This window comes from Phocoena sinus, chromosome 14 (genome assembly GCF_008692025.1).
Source record: "Phocoena sinus isolate mPhoSin1 chromosome 14, mPhoSin1.pri, whole genome shotgun sequence".
NCBI lineage: Eukaryota > Metazoa > Chordata > Mammalia > Artiodactyla > Phocoenidae > Phocoena > Phocoena sinus.
In genome coordinates, this window is record NC_045776.1 from 67155556 (window position 1) to 67180824 (window position 25269).

General features: G+C 43.6%; 1 protein-coding gene across 3 annotated transcripts in view; it reads right to left on the reverse strand.

Annotated features, from left to right (window-relative positions):
• Positions 1–24658, reverse strand: part of NF2 (neurofibromin 2) — a 78568-nt gene extending 53910 nt beyond the window's left edge. For 2 of the 3 annotated variants that reach the window (XM_032602720.1, XM_032602721.1), the window contains exon 1: positions 24054–24626. In XM_032602720.1, the coding sequence (XP_032458611.1) occupies positions 24054–24167 (114 nt within the window). In that variant the 5' untranslated portion in view covers positions 24168–24626. Of the gene's footprint in view, positions 1–24053 lie in introns of all 3 variants that reach the window. The other variant, XM_032602719.1, reaches the window with a different exon arrangement.
• Between the last annotated feature and the right edge of the window lie 611 nt (positions 24659–25269).

A 25269-nucleotide genomic window follows, 5' to 3' on the forward strand; every position in this document is an offset into this window, starting at 1 on the left:
AAAGGGTTTTTTAATTCACCGTAGGTTTTAATTCCTACAGGTGGACTTCACTGAAGAAATGTTATTTTGGAAAACTAGGGGCTTCAGGATGCTGATTATCCTCTTGTTTCTATTTTAAGCCAGTACATAGTATATAAATTATAAATGACTACTTTGCTACAAGATAATGTAACACTTAAGAGCACACATTAACTTGGAGAAGTGAAATACCCAAGGGCCAAGAAGATCAAGGTAATGATCCCCAATCCGCCATAACTCACGGCCACCGCAGGGTGGGCTCTGGCACGAGGGGCTGTCTGCAAGTGGGTGTGTGTTGCATCTAAACGAGAGCTACCAAGAGAATGCTGAGTGGATTTCCTGATTTGGGAGCTTAAATTCTCAAACATAATCTCGTATTAATGCAGTTTTCTACTTCCTTGTTTCTAAAATGCAAAATTATCTCTGTTGAATGCAGAGACAATGTCTTTGCTACTATGGAGCTTGCAATAAAGTGAAGAGAGGGGAAATTTTTTCACACCAATTCAGAATGCCTGGCTTATATTTTCAACTTTAAGAATTGTAGGGTGTCAAATTGGAAATGAGTCTGAGTAATTAATTACCCACAGTAGACCTGTCCCCTTTTTGTATAAGGAAACATTCTTTGGCAGCCTGCTACAGCAGACAACTGGCCTTTCTTCTTGGTGGTCTAAGGTAGGCAACCCCCCAGATCACCTCTTTTTCTGCTCTGTGGGGTTCCTTTCATCTTGCTCTCCTCCAGCACTCCCCAACCTTTTCCAGTAAGTAACTGGTATCTTAACACTCTTCTCCCACCCTAAAACAAAACCCATTTTCAGAAGAGCCTGGTATTTATTGCTCCTTTACAGCTCAATGTGAATTAAAGCCTCTGCTTCCTCTCATCTAATCCTTTTTTTGGCTGCACCTCGAAGCCTGTGGGATCTCAGTTCCCCGACCAGGGACTGAACACTGTCCACAGCAGTGAAAGCCTGGAATCCTAACCACTAGGCCACCAGGGAACTCCCCATCCTCTCAGCTAATCTTTCAGCAAGCATTACACAGCACATCCTATGTGCCCAGCAATATTAGACACTGAGGATGTGAAATTCTGGAAGAATGTTCCCTGCCGAAGACTCAAGTAACGACCCAGGTTGGAAAAAGCTTTAAAGAACAAGGGAGAATTAGTTAAAGGAGAAAAGGAAATAAGTCTAAAAACAGACAAACGTCATGTTCTCTACAGGGAACTGCATGTCATCTGGCAGAGGTGAAACAGACAGCCTGAACTCAGTGGGCCTGGTGGGGATGGACCAGGACTCTCCATATACCCAGAGGCAGAGGAATGATGGGATCAGACCTGCATTCTAGAATGTGCACTAACAACAGGTTGGAGGAAAGGAGCCTGGAATCAAGAAGGGCAGAAGGGAGGCCAACTCCCACCTTGATGACGGCAGTGCGAAGGAGAGAAAGCCTGAGAACTAGAAAAGCATCAAGAGAAACACCTGAATTCCTGGCTTGAGCATCAGGTGGTTCCAGTAGAGGAGGGATGGAAGACAGGAAAAGCAGGAGCAGCAAGTTTTGAGGGAAACAGATGAGTAATTAAGTTCTAGACAAAGTAAGACAGGGTGCCTGAGGAAACCAAGTAGAGATGTCCTAAATACACCTGATTTTAAGTCTTAGCTCTATTTACAAAATAAAGTGTTCTAATTTTTAGTTATTAAGTTTTTCTCTTGGGCTAAATCTAACCTCCAATGTGTTGTTACCTACATGAGGGTGCACTTTTCAACATGCCTTCCCCAAATGTATGAGGCTTGCTTAATTGGGGTTTCTACTTCTTCACAAACAAGAACCACCGGTCACAGTTACTCCTGGTGGCTCTTGGGAAACCCTGAGGATGGGAGGTCTTGGGTTGCCGTGGGGCTTCCTCGGTGCTGCTGACTCAAGAGCATGAGTATGAGCACACCCACCTCCAGTTCTATCACTGGTCCACTGCACTGTGCTGATGTGGGAAGGTGATGTGACCACCTAAGCATCTCCCTAGATCGTAGGCACCTCAGAACAAGAGCAACGCCGGTCATCTCTCTACTCCCCACGGCACCCGCCGAGTGTGCACACACAAGACGTGGCAAACGATGGCTGTGTGACAGAACAGACTTGACCACTTCAAAACCCGAGGCTCAAAAGTGTAAAGCAAAATGAACCCCCATTCGTCCACTCCTTCGACAAATATTTAGTGAACACACGCTGTGTCCAAGCACCAGCCGAGGTACAGGGGATAAATGGGGGACAGAAGACAACAGGCCCAGGGTGTGAACCTGTCAGAAACAGATAATCATTCCCCTCGCCCCACATACAAATCAACTCCGGGTGTGGTGGTCAGCACTATAGCACCCAGTGCCACAACAGGGACATCAGGGACTGGAGGGACCCTCTATCTTGAACGGGTGGGCAATGGCATCTGAACTGGTGGGAAAGAGAAGCCAAGACCAGCCTTGGGGAAGGAAGAGAGAGCAGGCAAGTGTGTTACAGGCAGAGGGAAGAGCATATGTGAAGGTCTAGAGGTCTAGATGGTTCTTGTAGGAAATGACAGTATTGTAGTTCAGTTTGGCTGGGGAACAGAGGCTGGGGAACACTTGCTATACTTTCAACTACCATCTACAATCAATTCTTGGGAATTCTCTGGCAGTCCAGTGGTTAGGACTCCACGCTTCCACTGCAGGGGGCACGGTTGGGGAACTAAGATCCCGAAAGCCATATGGCATGGCCAAAAAAAATAATAAATAAAACCAATTCTTTGTCTCCTAACTCTGACCTGTCGTGTGAACCACAGAAAGCTGTCTGAGTGGCTGTTTTCTCCTTTTTCCCTAGGATGGAACATAACTCGTACCATTCTAGATGTACAGGAGAGAAGCTAAATCATTACATAAGATGGATGCTTCCAAAGATTAGGGCTTAATTCCTTCCAGGAACCAGTCTAAAAGGCAGAGAGAAACAGTGGTTATCTAACATCATCGGTATGAATCTCAGTGCTGCCGCTGTGTGACCTTGGGCAAGTTATTAAACTTCCTTGTGCTTTGCAACAGGGATAATAAACAGAACCTGTTTTAGCAGATTGATCTCAGGATTAAGTGCACTGATACATTTGAAAAGCCTAAGAAGGTGCCACAGTAAATACTCAATAAAAGGTGGTGATTACTCATTCTAACCCCGCCTCTTCTTATATTCTCAAGGGGCATCATTTAAAGCCTCCAGTTGTGTTCCACTCCACGCATGATGGATGGTAGATCAGAAAGGGCACCATCAATTCCCATCGTGCTAACCAAGCCATCACTCACTTGACAAACATTTATTGAGCACCCACTGCATCCTAGTCACTGCGCTCGGCCCCAGAGATGAATGATGAATCTGGGACAAGACGCTGTCCCTATTCACGGCTGATGGGGAAGACAGGTAAACGGATAAGGAAAGTGCAACCTGGCAAATGCTCACAGAACAGAGGACTGAGGGAACGCAGCTCGGGCCTGGGGGTCTGTGGGGTGAGTGGCTTCCCTGGGGAGATGCCATCTGAGCTGGGTCTCAAAAGCCAGGCAGCAGCTGGTCCTCTGGTGAAGGGGCTGAAGGATGAGAGGTCACTCCAGCCGGAGGGAACAGCATGTCTGTCGCTTGGGTCCAGGCTGTTGTCAAGTGAAGGAACGCTCTTTGCGTTCTTCTGGTATCTGACAAGCAGCGTGACTGTCCTATCTGCAGTACTGAATGTTCAGTGCAGTACTGTGTACATGGCTTCAGCCCCACGCGTGTGACAGCTCGCACCCACCACGGCCACTCAGGGCCTGGGTCGTTCAGTCCCTGCTCTGAGCGGCCAGGCCCCCCTGAACAATACCTGCCACGTCTCTAAGGAGCCACGACCAGTGGGATGAGTCTTTTTTTTTTTTTTTATTAAAACATTTTCTCTTCTGATACCTGCTAGCACATAAGCCATTCAGGCTTTGCACTTATGCTACTTACAGGCCTTTTTGGAGGGTTTGTCATTTTTCCTGAACAGATTGCCAAAAAGAGAACAGTCCCTGGTGCTGATGAAATGTTCACCTGAACTCATCTCTTCTGCCCTGGGGCAAGTGTTCCACTGCTCCACATACCCCCTCACCCCCGACTCTGCTCAGCCCAGTGAAGGGAGGGAGGCGACGAGGCAGGGGCTCATCTTGCAGGCAGAAAAGGAGCGGTGGAGGGAGGGAGAAAGGAGATTTGCAGGAAGGAGCCGGACTCCATGGCGTGTGGGCTCCAGCTCTGTGGGCCTCGGCCTCCAGATGCCCTTGAAGCTCAGGGCAAATGGCAGGGAGTCTGGGCGCACGGCGCGTCTTGCATCGTGGCTGTGTTCTTGCATTACTTTAACGGGCTGCGGTGCTATTTCCCAGATCCATCCCATGCCTCTATCACAGATGGATGTGTATGAACTTTATAAACAGGACTAAGTGCTGTCAGCTTGTTATCTTTTGTAGGGGCTGGATTTATGAGCTTTACCCAGAGTGAAGTGCTTGTCATTTATCAACCTCAAATGTTTTAAGGAAACAGCACTAAGCACTTAGGCTTTGCAGCAGGAACGTAGCTGGAAAGCAGCACTTTTCTGTTGTTGGAAGCAACTGGCACCAATAGCCTACAGGACCAATCAGGGTCTATTAACCGGGGAAGCATTTTGAATAACGTCTGAGACATCTTCTTACCACAGGCCAGGTTTAGACTCACAACCCTAAAACTACCACTTGTTTTTTTGGCTGTGGCAGCCTTTGCATGGCATTTCTCGCACGGCTTTCTCTGGGCCGTACAGAGAATCGAATGTGGCTGCCATGTGTGAAATGCCTGAGAATCAGAAGCCCCAGAGAAACTTCAGCTTTACAGAGAAGACTCAGACCTGGAGAAGCTAGCAGAGAAGTGACATCCCATTTCATAGATGTCGGGGGACAGGATTATCAGCCACACAAGAGATGCTATTTGACTGGCTGGCTACTCCACAGAAGAGGAAAGAGAACCGACGGACAGACCCGGCATTCACTTATCAGGGTTTCTTCTAATTAGTTCACAAGCTGCCCCAGCATTTTCTATAAAAACTATTGAAAGGTTAGCTCCCTTACAGACAGAGCAATAGAAGGGACCGTACCTCCCCGGGCTCAGGACACATGTAGCGTGTTTACCGTGATTTCGGGAACACGAGAGCAAGGAGGGCTGTAATCTCCCCTCTCCACGTTCACCCCTAATTGACTTTTGCAGTCGTGGCTGCCCTACGAGAACTGATTTCAGAGAAGAGTTGAGAATTTAAGATGCTGATGTGCCTGATCCAAACCTAAATACAACTTTTATTGGCCTGTTTTGAAAAAACAGATGCCAAACACCTCCATTTACAAGATAAACACAATGGAAAGAGTTATAAAAATGATTTTCCTGTGCAGCAGTGAATAATGAGTCCCATTAAAATCTATTCCAGTTAATCAAAGAGGATAAAAGAGTGCAGTAATGGGGGTGTAAAACCGACCCTCCCCGACTCATACCACGGAAGCAGGTTCTGTGTCTCATGTCTGTGTTTGCTGTCGTGGTTAAGGACACACACACACCACTCCTAATCAGCCATTATTTCTGAGGGAAAAGGAGACCCTCCAAATAGAAACAAGATTTTAGTCAAAAAAAGAGACTCGTCTCTTTGCTCTACCAAGCACGACCCCCAAATCCCTTATCTCGATCTGCACAAAATCTCACAAACCTGAAACCTCCTTTTTGCAAAAACAAAACAACAAAAAACTCAATTCCAATCTTGCCCTGTCAGTTTCTGCCATAATCAACCACAGCAAGTAATTTTCCTCTCCCAGCCCTCCAATCATCGCTGTTAGTATGCTGAATCTATTTAAATCATTGGTTTCAAGGCCCTCCACCAATTACTTCCTCTCTCCTCCAACCAACTGCTCTGCCTTGTTACAAGGCAGCCTCTGCCCTCCCTGGTCAGCAAACCTACATGCCTCTAGTTACCCACAACCAGACCTTTCTAAGATCCCTTCTTTATCTCACCACTGTCTCCCTCCCCCGCATACAATACCAGATATGTGAGTTAGTATGTACTTTACATACACGGAAAAATGAGGTGTCTGTCTCTGCCCAAGATTCCTGTCCTTCCTGCAATTCTGTAGATCATAAACTCCTTGAAGACAAGGGCTAACACACATACATACACACACACACACACACACACACACACACACACACTCCCTGTCTCTCTCTCTCTCTCTCTCTCTCTCTCTCTCTCTCTCCCCTTCTCCCTTCCTCTTTCTCTCTAAGTCTCCCAGGACCCACACAAGTGCTGTATAATCTGTGGCCACTTCACAAATGCTTGTGGTTGGCTGATGATGTTGATGATAATGATGATGATACCTAAGCTGAGCCTTCTGAGTAGAACAGTCTTCTAGGTAATGATTGCAATGAAGCAAGAATTTATGACACTCCTCATTAAAATTCTAATTGCATAATTGGGCCTGAAGGTATATACCCGCCCCCTTTGGGGACACATACTGATCTCCACTCTCTAAAAATACCTTGGCAAGGAAATCTAAATCTCAAAAAGCCAACCAAGAAAAATTTCCACAGAACAAGAGACCAGTAAGAAACAGATCACAGCGCCTCGGCAAGCCACAAAACGGAGGTTTTAAACTCTGAGAAGTCTTTCAAAACAAAATGAATTATAGATTTTTTGGAGGGAGAAAAGTTCTTATGTTTGCAGCTCCTGGCACATTGCCTGCTTTAGCGGAGACAGGTTCTAGCAGCGGCCGTGAGCCCAGAGAGGGGATCTACGTCCTAAACTCCCCCCTCCACCACGCACAACCTTGGGTGAGCCACACAGCTCAACTGCGCCTCAGTTTCTTCACCTGTCAATCAATTGTGCCCCCATGCAAGGCCCAAATTTTATAATGCTGTGAAAAAAGATGAGAGGCTTGAAGCTTTGAAAGTCAGCTGACAGATGACAAAGCAAAAAGAAACGTTATATGCTATAAAAGCAATGCAATTCCTCCAAAGTAAAGAAGACAATCTCTATCTTTGGAATTTAACTCACAACATGAGGGCAATCATGGCCTTGTCAAATAGCTATAAAACACCCAAACCCGCTGTGCTGGGAAAGTCGCGTAACCTCTCTGGGTCTCAGCTTCCACACTCATCAAGTGGGCTTTCAGGATTAATACCCTCTGAGTCTACGAGCTTGAGATGGTTTTGTATAAACCGTGGAGTATTTTTCACTGCTATAATCATTTTCTTTTAATCCTTTAACATCCCATTCTATATCTTAAAATCATTTTGGGGGATGTCAATGACCCTTAACACTTAATTTCTGTGTGCTTTCTACTTTCCCTTACTCAGGTACTGCCACTGCAATCATGTTCCTTGCTACTAATAATCAGGAGTTGATTTACAATAATGAACTCTAATGCAACAAAAATGGTGATTGTCATGTTAATGAAAAGTACAAGTTTTTTAGCACCAAGCATGCTGTTGATATTCAGCAATTACCAATGATTACAAATGTTTCCTACTAGAGCATGGACTTGAGGATATGGGGAGGCGGAAGGGTAAGCTGTGACAAAGTGAGAGAGTGGCATGGCCATATATACACTACCAAATGTAAAATAGATAGCTAGTGGGAAGCAGCCGCATAGCACAGGGAGATCAGCTCAGTGCTTTGTGAGGACCACCTAGAGGGGTGGGATAGGGAGGGTGGGAGGGAGGGAGACGCAAGAGGGAAGAGATATGGGAACATATGTATATGTATAACTGATTCACTGTTATAAAGCAGAAACTAACACGCCATAGTAAAGCAATTATACTCCAATAAAGATGCTAAAAAAAATGTTTCAAACACTGAGAATAAGAATTCTGCGGAGAGCTATGAATAGGAAACAATAGTAAATTCAGTGCTGGCAGCACAAAGCTCAATTTCAAATGCCTAAACATGAAGTAAAATGAACAGACTCTGAAACACCACCCATGACGAAGTGTTACCCAGTGGATTAACTCCTCCTGCCCTGGACTCTGTGAAAATTGTAATTTATATTTAAAAGTACTTCAAAAAAAGGAGAGGAAAAAGGCCAATTCCTTTAGAAATGATGTGCTCTGACCCCACCTAGTGGTGTCGGAGTGATTCCTGAACTAGGACAAGTGCCTCAACTCAGCACAGGTGACTGAAGATTTCCCGAGGTCAGCACTAAATTGGTAATAAATTTTTGCTTGACAAAAATGTACTAAAGCGGGCTTCCCTGGTGGCGCAGTGGTTAAGAATCCGCCTGCCAATGCAGGAGACATGGGTTCGAGCCCTGGGCCTGGAAGATACCACATGCCGCGGAGCAACGAAGCCCGTGAGCCACAACTACTGAGCCTGCGCTCTAGAACCTGCGAGCCACAACTACTGAAGCCTGTGCACCTAGAGCCTGCACTCCACAACAAGAGAAGCCACTGTAATGAGAAGCCTGCGCGCCACAATGAAGAGTAGCCCCTGCTCGCCACAACTAGAGAAAGCCACGCACAGCAACAAAGACCCAACGCAGCCAAAAATTAAAAAAATTTTTTTAAAAAGTACTAAAACATGTGGACTTAGAATCTAAATCAGACAAAGCACAGACAGGAGGATGGAACACATCATCCTGTCACAAACCAGAGAAGCCTCGTCATCAGCTGGCTAAAATGATTACCAGCTCTGAGGAAAACTCAATTCTGGGTTTTTAAGACTGCAAATGCTCTTTTAACTTCTGAAATTAAGAATAAACAAGCACCAAAAATGTTCTTGGAGAAGAATGCAAAACTAGCATGAATAATTGGAGAAGTCATCAAAAACAAAAGAGAAAAATTTCAAAATGACACATGGGGGACAAAGGAATCGAGAATAATGAAGCATGGCAGAAATCAGAAAAGAATCCTGCTATCACAGTGGACATCAAGCTAAATAGAGACCATTTATAAAGCACATTACAAAAAAGATCCTTAAATATATGGCATAAGGTAAAGCTCACTATATTTAGACTAATTGTGGAGTCTAGAGGGTCTATAATTACAAAGCCATGGATAACCTGAAGAAGATTCAAAGAAAATGAAGGAGATGATTAAAGGAGAGAATTTACAGTGCCTTTAGCATGAGACCTTTCCTCTTTATTCTCACACTCCCAACTCATGATACGAAGCTAATGTTTACCAAGTGCTTACTATGGTCGGGCCCTGGGCTAAGTGCCTGTAAAGGTCTACCTCGTTCATGCCTTAAAACAATCCTATAAGAAAATACTATTATTCTCATTTAGAATAATAGTATTTAGGTTTAGAGAGGTAAGTCTAAGATCCATCACGGAGACGGGGGCAGTGGTGTGTCTTCCTTCCACCTAAGCCAACTTACCCCATCAGGATGCTGGCTCTTTTCCCTAAGCAATATTTGTTCTGCCCTCTAGCAGACTTTCTCATACCTACGTGCTCAAACCCTGAAATGACTTCCTACCTAAGGAGGAAATATGAAACAGAAAGTTGCACAAGGAGCTTCTTCTGCCCAGATCACCTAAAATAGGATGCGAAGCTGAGAGCCTTTGAAATCAAGTTCTTCCCCCTGTTTTACAGTGGAAGAACTGAGGCCTGGGAGAAAAAAGAGATTTGCCCAAGGTCACAGAAGAGCTCCACGGAGAAGCCAGGGTTCAAACACCAGTTTGAACTCCCTCCTGGAGTTTACATCCTGGAAGGGAATCATTTGCCTCGATTTTGGGGTGTCTAGGATTTAACATCTTACTGAAATCACCAGAGTTGTTCTGCCTTCTCTTTTTGAAAGTTCCGCCCGTTATGGACCACTGTATGTCCACTTGTATGCTGGAATGATCTGTAATGTTGGTATTTAATCCAATCATAATTGTGCTTGGGTATGTGAAAATGATTGGGATGCCAACAAACAGGAGAAGGAGGCTTTGGTTTTGATATAAGATGGTATTAGGATCTCTCACAACTCAAGTTCGAGAAATTTTTCATATTTGGCTCTTCTTACTGATAGATTGAATTATCAGAGTAAAATTCCTACCTAGAAAAGAAGTAACAAAACCGTTTAGCCTCCTGGCAAATTACATTCAGCACCCACTTTCTCAAAATGACAACTATCAAATCTTTCAAGTGGAAAAATCCTCCACAGCATCAAGCCAATTATGCAATGCAGTAAGTGGTGCAAGAAAGAGATGTTTCCCCCATCTCTGCAGCAAAAAAGTCTGGAATGATTAGCATCATTACCATGATTCATTCGTATGTTAACTACCACTGGTTCTGAAATTGAGTCCTTCTTAGAAAGTCACCTACATTTGACCTCAATAAAACCAAGAATTCCTCAAGTACCATCTCTCTTTTTTTCAAAATGCATCTTTGCATTAGCATCTTCTCGCATTAGCATCTTGCTCAGTTAATGTACAACATAAAAATAGAGCAGGAGAGCAAGACTAGTGGCTTCTCAGAGTTCTCTCCATCATCATAAATCAAACTACCATTACTTTCGACAGAATATTTGAACATGGTTTACAAAGAGGTATTTTCACTGGAAATGTGAGGTTTGATGAGATACAATGGCTGGACAAATCACAACAGGGCAGTCAGTGCCCATGGTGACCCAAGCCTCCTGCTTTAGGCTGACTATAGTCCCTTCCTTTCTGCCCAGCACTAAGCATTCCATGAGTCCTTAGAACAACCTTGCAGGGTCAGTAATAGTAGTTCCATTTTACTGATGTGCATACTGAGGTTCAGAGAGCTTGAGTATCTTATCCAAGCTTTAAGTAGTTTAGCTGGAATTCAAGCCCAGGTCTGTCTTATTTCAAAGCCTGTGCACTTTCTACTACTACCTTTTTTATTTTTATAAATTTATTTATTTTATTTTTGGCTGCGTTGGGTCGTCGTTTCTACGCGCGGGCTTTCTCTAGTTGCACTGAGCAGGGGCTACTCTTTGTTGTGGTGCGCGGGCTTCTCATCACAGTGGCTTCTCTGGTTGTGGAGCATGGGCTCTAGGCATGCGGGCTTCAGTAGTTGTGGCACGCGGGCTCAGTAGCTGTGGCTTGCGGGCTCTAGAGCACAGGCTCAGTACTTGTGGCTCACGGGCTTAGCTGCTCCGCGGCATGTGGGATCTCCCCAGACCAGGGCTCAAACCCCTGTCCCCTGCATTGGCATGCGGATTCTTAATCACTGTGCCACCAGGGAGGCCCTCTACTACTACTTTTAACTACTACTAATGCTTTGCTACTTTAGTGTGGTCCCTGGACCAGTAGCATTGGCATCACTCGAGAATTTGTTAGAAATGCAGAATTTTCAGTCAACCGCAGAACTACAGAATCAGAATCTGCATTTTACCAAGATCTTCAGGTCATTTATGTGTACATTAAAGCTTGACAGGCTGTATGTTGTAACAGTCTGTCTCTCTGAATATCACTACTATTATTCCTTCCACTGGTTCTCAATGTGGTGGAGGATAGGGTGGAGGGAAGAGGAGGGTGTTTTGCCTTCAGGGACAGTTGACGGTGTCTGAAGACATTTTTCAGTTGTTACAACTGGGGCAAGATAGGAGATGCTCCTGTAATCTAATGGGTGGAGGCCAGAGATGCTGCTACACATCCTACAGTTCACAGGACAGTCCCCACCACAAAGAACCCTCCAGCCAAAATGTCAATAGTGCCAAGGTTGAGAAATCCCGACATTGCTGATAATAGTGTCCATCCTCTTTGGGTCTGGGGTCTGTTTAAAGAAGAAAAACTAAGAGTTTTTCATTGCAAAATTATGGCCGAACAATGTCACAAAAAATTCCTTTCCCTGTGGGTCAGTCTCTCACAACATGTATCAAATAGTAACTTTGATCAGGGGTCAGTAAACTGTGGTCCACAAGACAAGTCCAACCCACTGCAGTTTGAGAACTAAGAATGAGTTTTACATTTTTAAATGATTGAAGAAAACTTTTTTAAGTTTAAAAAATTTTTTATTTTATTTTATTCTTTGGCCATGCTGTGTGGCTTGTGGGATTGTAGTTCCCCGACCAGGGATTGAACCTGGGCCCTCGGCAGTGAAAGCATGGAGTCCTAACCACTGGACTGCCAGGGAATTCGCAACCCCCCTCAAAAAATTTTAATAACATTTCCTCACTTGTGAAAATTACATGAAATTCAAATTTCAATGTCCATAAAGAAAGTTTTATTGGAACAAAGTCATGTCTATTATTTTTTACTTTTATCAAAGTCTGCTTTTTAAAAAACAGCTCTACTGAGATATAATTCACATACCTTAAAATTCACCTATTTAAAGTGTACAGGTAAATGGTTTTTAGCATAGTCACCGAGTTGTGCAGCCATCAGAGTCAAGTTTAGAACATTTTCATCACCTTAAAAAGAAACCTCGTACTCTTTAGCTATAGTGCCCCTATCCCCGCACCTAATTTCCCAGCCCTAAGCAATCACAAATCTACTTTCATTATAGATATCCCTATAATAGACTTGTATATGAATGGAATCATATAATATATGATCTTTTGTGACTTGCTTCTTCCACTTATAATGTTTTCAAGGTTCATCCATGTTGTAGCATGTATTGTTACCTCCTTCCTTTTTATTGCTAAATAATATCTCATTGTACATACAGACCACATTTTGTTTATCCATTCATCATCTGATGGACATCTGGGTTGTTCCACCTTTTGGCTTTTACGAATAATGCTGCTATAAACATTCACGTACAAGCTTCTCTATAGACATGTTTTCACTTTTGAGTAGATACCTACAAGTAAAATTGCTGGACCATATGGTAACTCTATGTTCAACTGTTTAAGGAACTGCCAGACTCTTCCAAAGTCGCTGCACCATTTTACATCACCACCAGCGGTATATGAGGATTCCAATTTTTTCATATTCTCACCAACACTTGTTACTATATGTCTTTTTTCTTTTTTTAATTTATTTAATTTATTTACTTTTGGCTGCATTGGGTCTTCGCTGCTGCTCACGGGCTTTCTCTAGTTGCAGTGAGTGGGGGCTACTCTTCGTTGCGGTGTGCGGGCTTCTCATTGCGGTGGCTTCTCTTGTTGCAGAGCATGGGCTCTAGGTGCGCAGGCTTCAGTACTTGTAGCACGTGGGCTCAGTAGTTGTGGCTTGCGGGCTCTAGAGCAAAGCCTCCATAGGTGTGGCACATGGGCTTAGTCACTCAACGGCATGTGGGATCTTACCGGACCAGGGTTCGAACCTGTGTCACCTGCACTGGCAGGCAAATTCTTAACCACTGCGCCACCAGGGAAGTCCCTATATGTCTTTTTGATTCTAGTCATACAACTGGTTGGCTCTCATTATGGTAAAATGGTATTTCCAATATATTTTAAATGATGAAAGGGAAGAACCTACAACCAAGATTACTCTACCTGGCAAGGATCTCGTTCAGATTTGATGGGGAAATCAAAAGCTTTACAGACAAGCAAAAGCTAAGAGAATTCAATACCACCAAACCAGCTCTACAACAAATGCTAAAGGAACTTCTCTAAGTGGGAAACACAAGAGAAGAAAAGGGCCTACAAAAACAAACCCATAACAATTAAGAAAATGGTAATAGGGACATACATATCGATAATTACCTTAAACGTGACTGGATTAAATGCTCCAACCAAAAGACACAGTCTCGCTGAGTGGATACAAAAACAAGACCCATATATATACTGTCTACAAGAGACTCACTTCAGACCTAGGGACACATACAGACTGAAAGGGAGGAGATGGAAAAAGATATTCCATGCAAATGGAAATCAAAAGAAAGCTGGAGTAGCAATACTCATATCAGATAAAATAGACTTTAAAATAAAGAATGTTACAAGAGACAAGGAAGGACACTACATAATGATCAAGGGATCAATCCAAGAAGAAGATATAACAATTACAAATATATATGCACCCAACATAGGAGCACCTCAATACATAAGGCAACTACTAACAGCTATAAAAGAGGAAATCGACAGTAACACAATAATAGTGGGAGACTTTAACACCTCACTTACACCAATGGACAGATCATCCAGACAGAAAAGTAATAAGGAAACACAAGCTTTAAATAATACATTAAACAAGATGGACTTAACTGATATTTATAGGACATTCCATCCAAAAACAGCAGATTACACTTTCTTCTCAAGTGCTCATGGAACATTCTCCAAGATGGATCACACCCTGAATCACAAATCAAGCCTTGGTAAATTTAAGAAAACTGAAATCATATCAAGTATCTTTTCCGACCACAACGCTATGAGACTAGATATCAATTACAGGAAAAAATCTGTAAAAACTACAAACACATGGAGGCTAAACAATACACTGCTAAATAACCAAGAGATCACTGAAGAAATCAAAGAGGAAATCAAAAAATACTTAGAAACAAATGACAATAAAAACACAACGACCTGGACTTCCCTGGTGGCACAGTGTTTAAAAAGCCACCTGCCAGGGCTTCCCTGGTGGCGCAGTGGTTGAGAGTCCGCCTGCCGATGCAGGGGACGCGGGTTCGTGCCCTGGTCCGGGAAGGTCCCACATGCCCCGGAGCGGCTGGGCCCGTGAGCCATGGCCGCTGAGCCTGCGCGTCCGGAGCCTGTGCTCCGCAACGGGAGAGGCCACAGCAGTGAAGGCCCGCGTACCGCAAAAAAAAAAAAAAAAGCCACCTGCCAATGCAGGGGACACGGGTTCGAGCCTTGGTCCGGGAAGATCCCACATGCCGTGGAGCAACTAAGCCTGTGTGCCACAACTACTGAGTCCGGGCTCTAGAGACTGCGAGCCACAACAACTGAAGCCCGCGTGCCTAGAGCCCATTCTCCGCAACAAGAGACGTCATTTCAGTGAGAAGCCCGTGCACCAAAATGAAGAGTAGCCCCCACTCACCACAACTAGAGAAAGCCCGCGCACTGCAACGAAGACCCAACACAGACAAAATAAATAACTAAATAAACAAATTTAAAAACAAACAAACAAACACGAAGACCCAAAACCTATGGCATGCAGCAAAAGCAGTTCTAAGAGGGAAGTTTAGAGCAATACAAGAAACAAAAACCTTACACCTAAAGCAATTAGAGAAAGAAGAACAAAAAAACCCCAAAGTTAGCAGAAGGAAAGAAATCATAAAGATCAGATCAGAAATAAATGAAAAAGAAATGAAGGAAACAATAGCAAAGATCAATAAAACTAAAAGCTGGTTCTTTGAGAAGATAAACAAAATTGACAGACCATTAGCCAGATTCATCAAGAAAAAAAGCGAGAAGACTCAAATCAATAGAATTAGAAATGAAAAAGGAGAAGTAACAACTGACACTGCAGAAATACAAAGGATCATGAGAGATTCCTACAGCAACTATATGCCAATAAAATGGACAACCTGGAGGAAACGGACAAATTCTTAGAAAAGCACAACCTTCTGAGACTTAATGAGGAAGAAATAGAAAATATAAACACCCAATCACAAGCACTGAAGTTGAAACTGTGATTTAAAATCTTCCAACAAACAAAAGCCCAGGACCAGACGGCTTCATAGACTAATTCTATCAAACATTTAGAGAAGAGCTAAAACCTATCCTTCTCAAATTCTTCCAAAATATAGCAGAGGCAGGAACACTCCCAAACTCATTCTATGAGGCCACCGTCACCCTGATACCAAAATCAGACAAAGATGTCGCAAAAAAAGAAAACTACAGGCCAATATCACTGATGAACATAGATGTAAAAATCCTCAACAAAATACTAGCAAACAGAATCCAATAGCACATTAAAAGGATCATACAACATGATCAAGTGGGGTTTATTCCTGGAATGCAAGGACTCTTCAACATAAGCAAATCAATCAATGTGAAAAACCATATTAACAAATTGAAGGAGAAAAACCATATGATCATCTCAAAGATGCAGAAAAAGCTTTCAACAAAATTCAACACCCATTTATGATAAAAACCCTCCAGAAAGTAGGCATAGAGGGAACTTACCTCAACATAATGAAGGCCATATATGACAAACCCACAGCCAGTATCGTTCCCAATGGTGAAAAACTGAAACCATTTCCTCTAAGATCAGGAACAAGACAAGGCTGCCGACTCTCACCACTATTATTCAACATAGTTTTGGAAGTTTTAGCCACAGCAATCAGAGAAGAAAAGGAAATAAAAGGAATCCAAATTGGAAAAGAAGAAGTAAAACAGTCACTGTTTGCAGATGACATACTATACATAGAGAATCCTAAAGACACTACCAGAAAACTACTAGAGCTAATCAATGAATTTGGTAGAGTGGCAGGATACAAAATTAATGCACAGAAATCTCTTGCATTCCTAAACACTAATGATGAAAAATCTGAAAGAGAAATTAAGTAAACACTCCCATTTACCACTGCAACAAAAAGAATAAAATACCTAGGAATGAACCTACCTAAGGAGACAAAAGATCTGTATGCAGAAAACTATAAGACACTGATGAAAGAAATTAAAGATGATACAAACAGATGGAGAGATATACCATGCTCTTGGATTGGAAGAATGAACATTGTGAAAATGACTCTACTACCCAAAGCAATCTACAGATTCAATGCAAGCCCTATCAAACTACCACTGGCATTTTTCACAGAACTGGAACAAAAAATTTCACAATTTGTATGGAAACACAAACGACCCCAAATAGCCAAAGCAATCTTGAGAAAGAAAAATGGAGCTGGAGGAATCAGACTCCCTGACTTCAGACTATACTACAAAGCTACAGTAATCAAGACAATATGGTCCTGGCACAAAAACAGAAAGATAGATCAATGGAACAGGAGAGAAAGCCCAGAGATGAACCCACGCACATATGGTCACCTTATCTTTGATAAAAGAGGCAAGAACATACAATGGAGAGAAGACAGTGTCTTCAATAAGTGGTGCTGGGAAAACTGGACAGCTACATGTAAAAGAATGAAATTAGAACACTCCCTAACACCATACACAAAAATAAACTCAAAATGGATTAATGACCTAAATGTAAGGCCAGACAGTATAAAACTCTTAGAGGAAAACATAGGAAGAACATTCCATGACATAAGTCATGGCAAGATCCTTTTTGACCCATCCCCTAGAGAAATGGAAATAAAACCAAAAATAAACAAATGGGACCTAATGAAACTTAAAAGCTTTTGCACAGCAAAGGAAAACATAAATAGGGCGAAAAGACAACCCTCAGAATGGTAGAAAATATTTGCAAATGAAGCAACTGACAAAGGATTAAACTCCAAGCAGTTCATGCAGCTCAATATGAAAAAAGCAAACAACCCAATCCAAAAATGGGCAGAGGACCTAAATTGACATTTCTCCAAAAAAGATATACAGATTGCCAACAAACACATGAAAGTATGCTCAACAACACTAATCATTAGAGAAATGCAAATCAAAACTACAATAAGGTGTCACCTCACACCAGTTAGAATGGCCATCATCAAAAAATCTACAAACAATAAATGCTAGAGAGGGTGTGGAGAAAAGGGAACCCTCTTGCACTGTTGGTGGGAATGCAAATTGATAGAGCCACTATGGAGAACAGTATGGAGGTTTCTTAAAAAACTACAAATAGGGGCTTCCCTGGTGGCGCAGTGGTTGAGAGTCCGCCTGCTGGTGCAGGGGACGCGGGTTCGTGTCCCGGTCCGGGAAGATCCCACATGCCGCGGAGCGGCAGGGCCCGTGAGCCATGGCCGCTGAGCCTGCGCATCCGGAGCCTGTGCTCTGTGGCGGGAGAGGCCCGTGTACCGCAAAAAATAAATAAATAACTACAAATAGAACTACCATATGACCCAGCAATCCCACTACTGGGCATATAACCTGAGAAAACCATAATTCAAAAAGAGTTATGTACCACAGTGTTCACTGCAGCTCTATTTACAATAGCCAGGACATGGAAGCCACCTAAGTATCCATCGACAGATGAATGGATAAAGAAGATGTGGCACATATATACAATGGAATATTACTCAGCCATAAAAAGAAGTGAAACTGAGTAATTTGTAGCGAGGTGGATGGACCTAGAGACTGTCAAACAAGAGTGAAGTAAGTCAGAAAGAGAAAAACAAATACCATATGCTAACACATATATATGGAATCTAAAAAGAAAAGGTTCTGAAGAACCTAGTGGCAGGACAGGAATAAAGATTCAGATGTAGGGCTTCCCTGGTGGCGCAGTGGTTGAGAGTCCGCCTGCCAAAGCAGGGGACACGGGTTTGTGCCCCGGTCTGGGAAGATCCCACATGCCACGGAGCGGCTGGGCCCGTGAGCCATGGCCGCTGAGCCTGTGCGTCCGGAGCCTGTGCTCCGCAACGGGAGAGGACACAACAGTGAGAGGCCCGCGTACAGCAAAAAAAAAAAGATTCAGATGTAGAGAATGGCCTTGAGGACACGGGGAGAGGGAAGGGTAAGCTGGGACGAAGTGAGAGAGTGGCATGGACATATATACACTACCAAATGTAAAATAGATAGCTAGTGAGAAGAGTGCTTTGTGTCCACCTAAAGGGATGGGATAGGGAGGGTGGGAGGGGGATGCAAGAGGGAGGAGATATGGGGATGTATGTATATGTATAGCTGATTCACTTTGTTATACAGCAGAAACTAACACACCATTGTAAAGCAATTATACTCCAATAAAGATTTTAAATAAATAATTTAAATATCTGTATACAAGATAATATTACGTGTAAACAGACATCGGTTTACTTCTTCCTTTCCAATATAGATGTCTTTTATTTCATGTCTTGCCTAATTGTCCTGGCTAGAACCAGCAGTACAATGTTGAATAGAAGTGGTGAGAGGGGACATCCTTGTCTCATTCCTGATCTTAAAGAGTAAACATCCAGACTTTCACCATTAAGTGTGATATTGGGCTGTTCCCTTCTATTCCTATTTTGTTGGGTGCTTTTATCATGAAATGCTGTTGCACTTTGTCAAGTGCTTTTTCTGCATCTATTGAGATAATCCTGTAATTTCTGCTTTTTGTTCTATTGATATTATATATTACATAAATTGATTTTCGGATGTTAAACCAACCTTGCATTTCTGGGATAAATCTCACTTGGTTATGGAGTATAGTTTTTTTAATATGTTGCTGGATTCCTAATATTTTTGTTAAGGATTGTGGCTTCCATACTCATAAGAGATATTGATCTCTAGTTTTCTTGTGTTATCTTTGTCTTGTTTCAGTATCAGGATAATGATGGTCTCATAAAATGAGCTGGGATATGGTCCCTCCTCTTCTAGTTTTTTGGAAACGTTTGTGAAGAATTGGTATTTATTGATCTTGAAATGTTTGGTAGAATTCAGTGGTGAAGCCACCTGGGCCACTAGTGGGTAGCACATGGGTTTTTTACTGTGAGTAGTATTTTTATTGCTAATTTACTCTTTCAGTTGTTATAGGTCTATTCAGACTATCTTTCTTCTTGAGTCACTTTTGGTAGCTGGTTTCATTTTAGGAATTCGTCCACTTCATTTAAGTTATCTAATTATTTGGGATACAACTGCCATTTTATTTTTTGTTTTCTATGTTTTTCTTGTCTTTTTTAATTCTCTATTCCTCCTTTACTACTTGATTTGCATTAAGTGAATAGTTTCTAATGAAGCATTTAAATTTCTTTAATAATTTTTCCACTATTTATTTATTTATTTTTCCACTGTATTTTTAAAGATTTTTTTTTTAAGTGGTTATTCTAGGGTTTAACCACATAATCCTGACTTATCAGAATCAGCTTCAGAGGGACTTCCCTGGTGGTCCAGGGGTTAAGACTTCGCCTTCCAATGCAGGTTCAACCCCTGGTTGGGGAGCTAAGATCCCACACGCCTTGGGGCCAAAAAACAGAAGCAAAATTGTAACAAACTCAATAAAAACTTTAAAAATGGTTCACATCAAAAAATATATATATTGGACTTCCCTGGTGGCGCAGTGGTTAAGAATCCGCCTGCCAATGCAGGGGACATGGGTTCAAGCCCTGGTCCCGGAAGATCCCACATGCCATGGAGCAAGTAAGCCCACGCACCACAACTACTGAGCCTGCGCTCTAGAGCCCACAAGCCACAACTACTGAGCCCACGTGCCGCAACTACTGAAGCCTGCATGCCTAGATCCCGTGTTCCACAACAAGAGAAGCCACTGCAATGAGAAGCCCACGCACCTTAACAAAGAGTAGCCCCCGCTTGCTGCAAGTAGAGAAAGCCCACGCGCAGCAATGAAAATCAAATGCAGCCAAAAAGTAAATAATTAAACAAATTTTTAAAATATATATATATAAAAAAAAGAATCAGCTTCAGATTTATACTAGCTTAACTGCAGCGATTATATAGAAATGTTATTCTACATAGTTCTGTTCCCTTCCCCCTTTTTTATAGTATTATAATTATTGTATATTATATCTATTAAAGTTACAAACCCAGCAATACATTGTTGTAGTTATTACTTTACCATCTGTAATCATTTCCTTAGCCTATTACAGCTTGGTTTTCACCCACCTCCTTTGTACTGTTATTGGCACACCTATTAAACATATATTACATTTCCATGTTATAGGCCCAACAATATAGTATATACAAATATTATTGTATATTATATACAAATTATTTTATATAATTGCATTTTAAATCAGTTAAAAGGAGGAAAATATACATTTATACTGTCTTTTATAATTATGTTATTACATTTACTGGTGCTCATTGATTTTTTTCACGCGGATTTGAATTACTATCTGGGGTCACTTGCTTTAGGCCTGAAAAACTTCCTTTAATATTTCTTGTAAGATGGGTCTTTAAACAACAAAGTCTCTGTTTTTGTTTATCTGGGAAATTCTTTATTTAACTTTGTTTTTGAAATGTCCTTTTCATTTATATCCAGCTATGTTGGAGATAGGTTTCCTAGTTGACAAGTTTTTTCTTTGAGCACTTTGAATGTTATCCCACTGCCTCTGGCCTCCACAGCTTCTGCTGAGAAGTTAGCTGTTAATCTTATTGGGGTTCCCTTATAAGTGTCAAGTCATTTTTCTCTTGTTGCTTTCCAGATTTTCTCCCTGTCTGACTTTCAGCATTTTTACTATGATGTGTCTGTGAATCTCTTTGTGTTTATCCTCCCTGGAGTTCATTGAGCTTCCTGAATATACAGGTTATTGCTTTTCAATTAATTTAGGAAGTTTCAGCCAATTTTTTTGGAATATTTTTTCTCTCTCCTCTCCTCTGGTAGTCCCATTACACATGTTGGTGCACTGAATGATCCTCACATTTCTCTGAGGCTCTGTACATTTTTCTTCATTCTTTTTCTCTCTACTCTTCACCTTACATAATCTCTATCAATCTATCTTCAAGTATACTAATTATTGGAATCTGCCTGTTGGAATCTACCTTGAGCCCCTCTAGTGAATTTTTTATTTCAGTCATTGTATTTTCTAATTCCAGAATTTTTTTAAATTAATTTATTTAATTTATTTTATTATTTTGGCTGCGTTGGGCCTTTGTTGCTGTGCACAGGCTTTCTCTAGTTGTGGTGAGCGGGGACTACTGTTTGTTGTGGTGTGCAGGCTTCTCATTGCAGTGGCTCCTCTTGTTGCAGAGCACGGGCTCTAGGCACCCGGGCTTCAGGAGTTGTGGCACACGGGCTTAGTTGCTCCACGGCATGTGGGATCTTCCCAGACCAGGGCTCGAACCCATGTCCCCTGCATTGGCAGGTGGATTCTTAACCACTGCGCCACCAGGGAAGCCCCAATTCCAGGATTTTAATTTGGTTCTTTTTATAATTCATATCGCTTTACTGATACTATCTAGTTGATGCAAAAATGTCATTATACCTTCCTTCTTAATCATGCTTTCTTTTAGTTCTGTGAACATATTTACAGCAACTCTAGGGAGTGGTTTCCCCCCAACCCAACCGGGCTGGTTACTGTTATTTGCTTGTTTATTTGTTTAGTGACTGGCTGGACTGTTTTAGTGAAATCTATTTCCCCTGTCACAGTGTTAAGGCCTATGATGTTGCTCCTCAGGAAGATATATCTTTGGATTTGCCCAAAGTCACCCAAAATGACAGTGGTCTTAGTAGGACTCTCCCTCTCTTTCCCTGGTCACACCCAACTGTTAAACTCCACTAATTGTGGTATATTATTCTATTATTTTCAATAATGCCCTGGGGCATAACTTGTTCTATAAAGTAATCCAATCAAAAGGTGGCTCTTTTGAGATTAGTGTTTGATATTTGTCCTGACCCCAGGAGGGCTCTTCCCAGCTGTCTTATTCTCTCCTGCAAACTAGCTGGCTTACAGTCTAGGCTGTATCTTTATTAAATCCACAAATCTCCTCCCAATTGCCTTTCACTAAAACCTCCACAGTTCTTGAAAGCACCCTTAGGCATAAATTTCTCCACACTCTACTGCAAATGAAGTCACTACTTTCTGGGAAGAGATGAGGAGCCTGCTTCTCCCTCCAGGCAAAATCTCTGAGCTCTTGATAGAAGTGGGGAGGGGGAGACACTAGCCTGAGGTCTTCTCAGTTTGCCTCTCCTGGCTGGTACCACCATCTCACAAACTGAGGGTGGGGATAGAGCAAATGGGACCCCAGTACTCTCGGTGGGCCATGCCCAGAGTACAGCTTCCATTCCATAAGTAGGAGCTGGGTGAAGGAAGGAAGCCCCATCTTTCAGCTTCACTCAACCAGGATTTAGCCTCAGCAGCAAGTAGCCTTGCGCAGGAGAAGCCCTAAAGTCATGCTCCTCCTGGGAAGAAAGCTGTCTGACTGGGAGCTAGGGGGAGAGGGAGCCTAGTGTACTGGGTTGCAGCCGTTGTTGAGAGCTGGGAGCAGGGACAGTAGTAGTGGTCTTCCTTCAAATACCACAAACTCTCGCGACTTCCCTGGCAGTCCAGTGGTTAAGACTCCATGCTTCCACTGTAGGGGGCGTGGGTTCGATCCCCGGTCAGGGAACTAAGATCCCTTATGCCTCTCGGCCAAAACAAAAACAAATACCACAAACTCTTGCCTTCCTTACCGAATTTTCATAGATTTTCTTGAGTAGCTGTTTCTTCACTTGATGTTTGCCCTTAGGACAATTTCCAGAGGGTTTAAATTGGTTTTTTTTTTTAATGTTTTACCAGTTTACAGGGAACCAGGTCAGTCATGCTGGAAGTTGATCCTGTCTAAGGCTGCTTTTGTGCTACCATGGTAGAGCTGAGTTGAGTAGTTGCAACTGAGACCCTAAAGCCGGCAAAGCTGAACATATTTACTATGTGGGCATTTACAGAAAAAGTTTGCCAACCCCTGACTTAGGTTACTGCTGCCAATGCTGCTGGTCCACAGGCCACACTTTGAGTAGCAAGGACTTAAACTACTTGAGAGGCAGTACTGTATTGGCTAAGATCTTGAATCAAAACCCCCCTTCGCCATTTACTAGATATATGGTTTGGGGTATCTACCTCACTGAGTTGTTTTGAGAATTAAGTGTATGAATATCTGGCATTTAGGAAGTATTCAATAAATGATAACTGTTACCATCATGATAGAAACTGTATGGAAAGTTTAAGACACCGTCTCTTTCCTCGAAGTTTTGTTTTGTTTTTTTCCCAGAAAATTTAAGCTGTGAAAAAGGGAAACAAGTACTATAGACTTTCCAATAAAACGAGATGCAACTTATAATATCTGGGGTACATAATATTATCTAATAAAGTTTAAACTCTATAGAGCTGGAGCTTAAGCGTGACACTGAAAACTATAATTCGCTACCACGCATGCTTTCAGACTCCTGCAGTAACAATGAATGAAAACCTTCAGGAAGTGCTTCCAAACCCGAAAACCCCATTGAAAAAAAGCAGCGATTATCTTTAACATGAGGATTTGGGCCTAGATGGCCCCTTCCAGTTCTGGTTGACTCTATCTTTGCCCAGAGCTGATATAAACAGAATCCCGAAGCTTCCACTTCCACTGTCACCGCGGCAAGGGCGTCCGCGTCGGTGCCGGACCAGCACCCGGCCGGATCCCGCCGCGCTCCCCTTCGCCGCAGCCCGTTGCAGCCAGTTACCTCGCAATTGAACTCCATCTCCGCGTCCATGGTGACGATCCGCACTGTGAACGTCTTGGGCTGCTTCCTCTTGAGCGAGCTGAAGCTCATTCGGGAAGCGATGGCCCCGGCCATGGCGCGGGGCTCAGGTTCGGGACCCTCGCGCCCCGAGGCCTGCGCTCTGGACCTTTTAGCCTCCCTGGAGGAGCCTCACAGGCCTCAGGGCCACCATGGTGGCCGGCCGGCCGGCCCGGGAGCTGGCTGAGCGGCGCGGGCCCCCAGCGGCCAGCATGGACCGCGAGGACCCTGCCCCGGGAACCGAAACGGGAGCTGGGGGGCGAACCCTGACGGCCACGGGAAGGGATCGCGATCGGGGACCGACGGGGCGGGCACGGCCCGGCTCTCCGGGACTCGAGCCGGGGACGCTGGTGACGCCTGGGGACGGGGCCCCTGGACGCCGGAGGCCCAGACCCCGCGCGCTTCTCAGCCGCCGAGGGAGGTGTCGGGGCCGCGCTGCAGCCGGGCACGCACGTGCGCGCGTGGCTGTCACCGTCTTCACTCCGCGTGCCCGCGGGAAGCGTCCCCTCCCCGCAGCCCCCGGCCTGCTCCCCGCCCCGCCCTCGGGCCCCCTAGATCACTACACGCGGTGCAACCGAACTCGGCGGCTGCCGCCCCGACGCCGCGGTTGGCTGAGAACCCCGAGGGAGGGGGAACTTTCCCGCTCTGTCCCACCTTCTTCAACAACACTTCACCAATTGGAAGTTCGGATCTAATTGGAGGCGCCGGCCTGGGCTCGGCGTTGAGTGGCTGAGGCGGCAGTCTCTCCGAATGCTTTTGTTCGCAGGGATAAGCCTACTCTAGCAAGACTGGTTGAGGTGGCGGAGCCCGGCTCGCCTTTCCCGGGAGAACACGTAGAGGCTCGTTCCGGGGCGAGAGAGACGGGTCACCCCTGGTACCGCGAGGGATTGCCCTTTGGACCAAGTCTGCTTCGCGTGTGGCCCCCCAGGGCATTGTGTTTCGGACACCAGGCGGATAGTCCTGTTTAGCACTTAATTAATTACATGTACTGACCTCTGTTTCTCAAACTTTCAAATCACTTGTGGAGGCCGTTTAGGTAGCCGGCACTTCCCCCGCCAAGTCCTTCTTCTCTTTAGGAGAAATTCTTATTACCGAGGGAGAGGGTAATAATTGTTCCTACGTCATGGGCTTGTTGAGGACTATAAAGCTTTAGAACGGC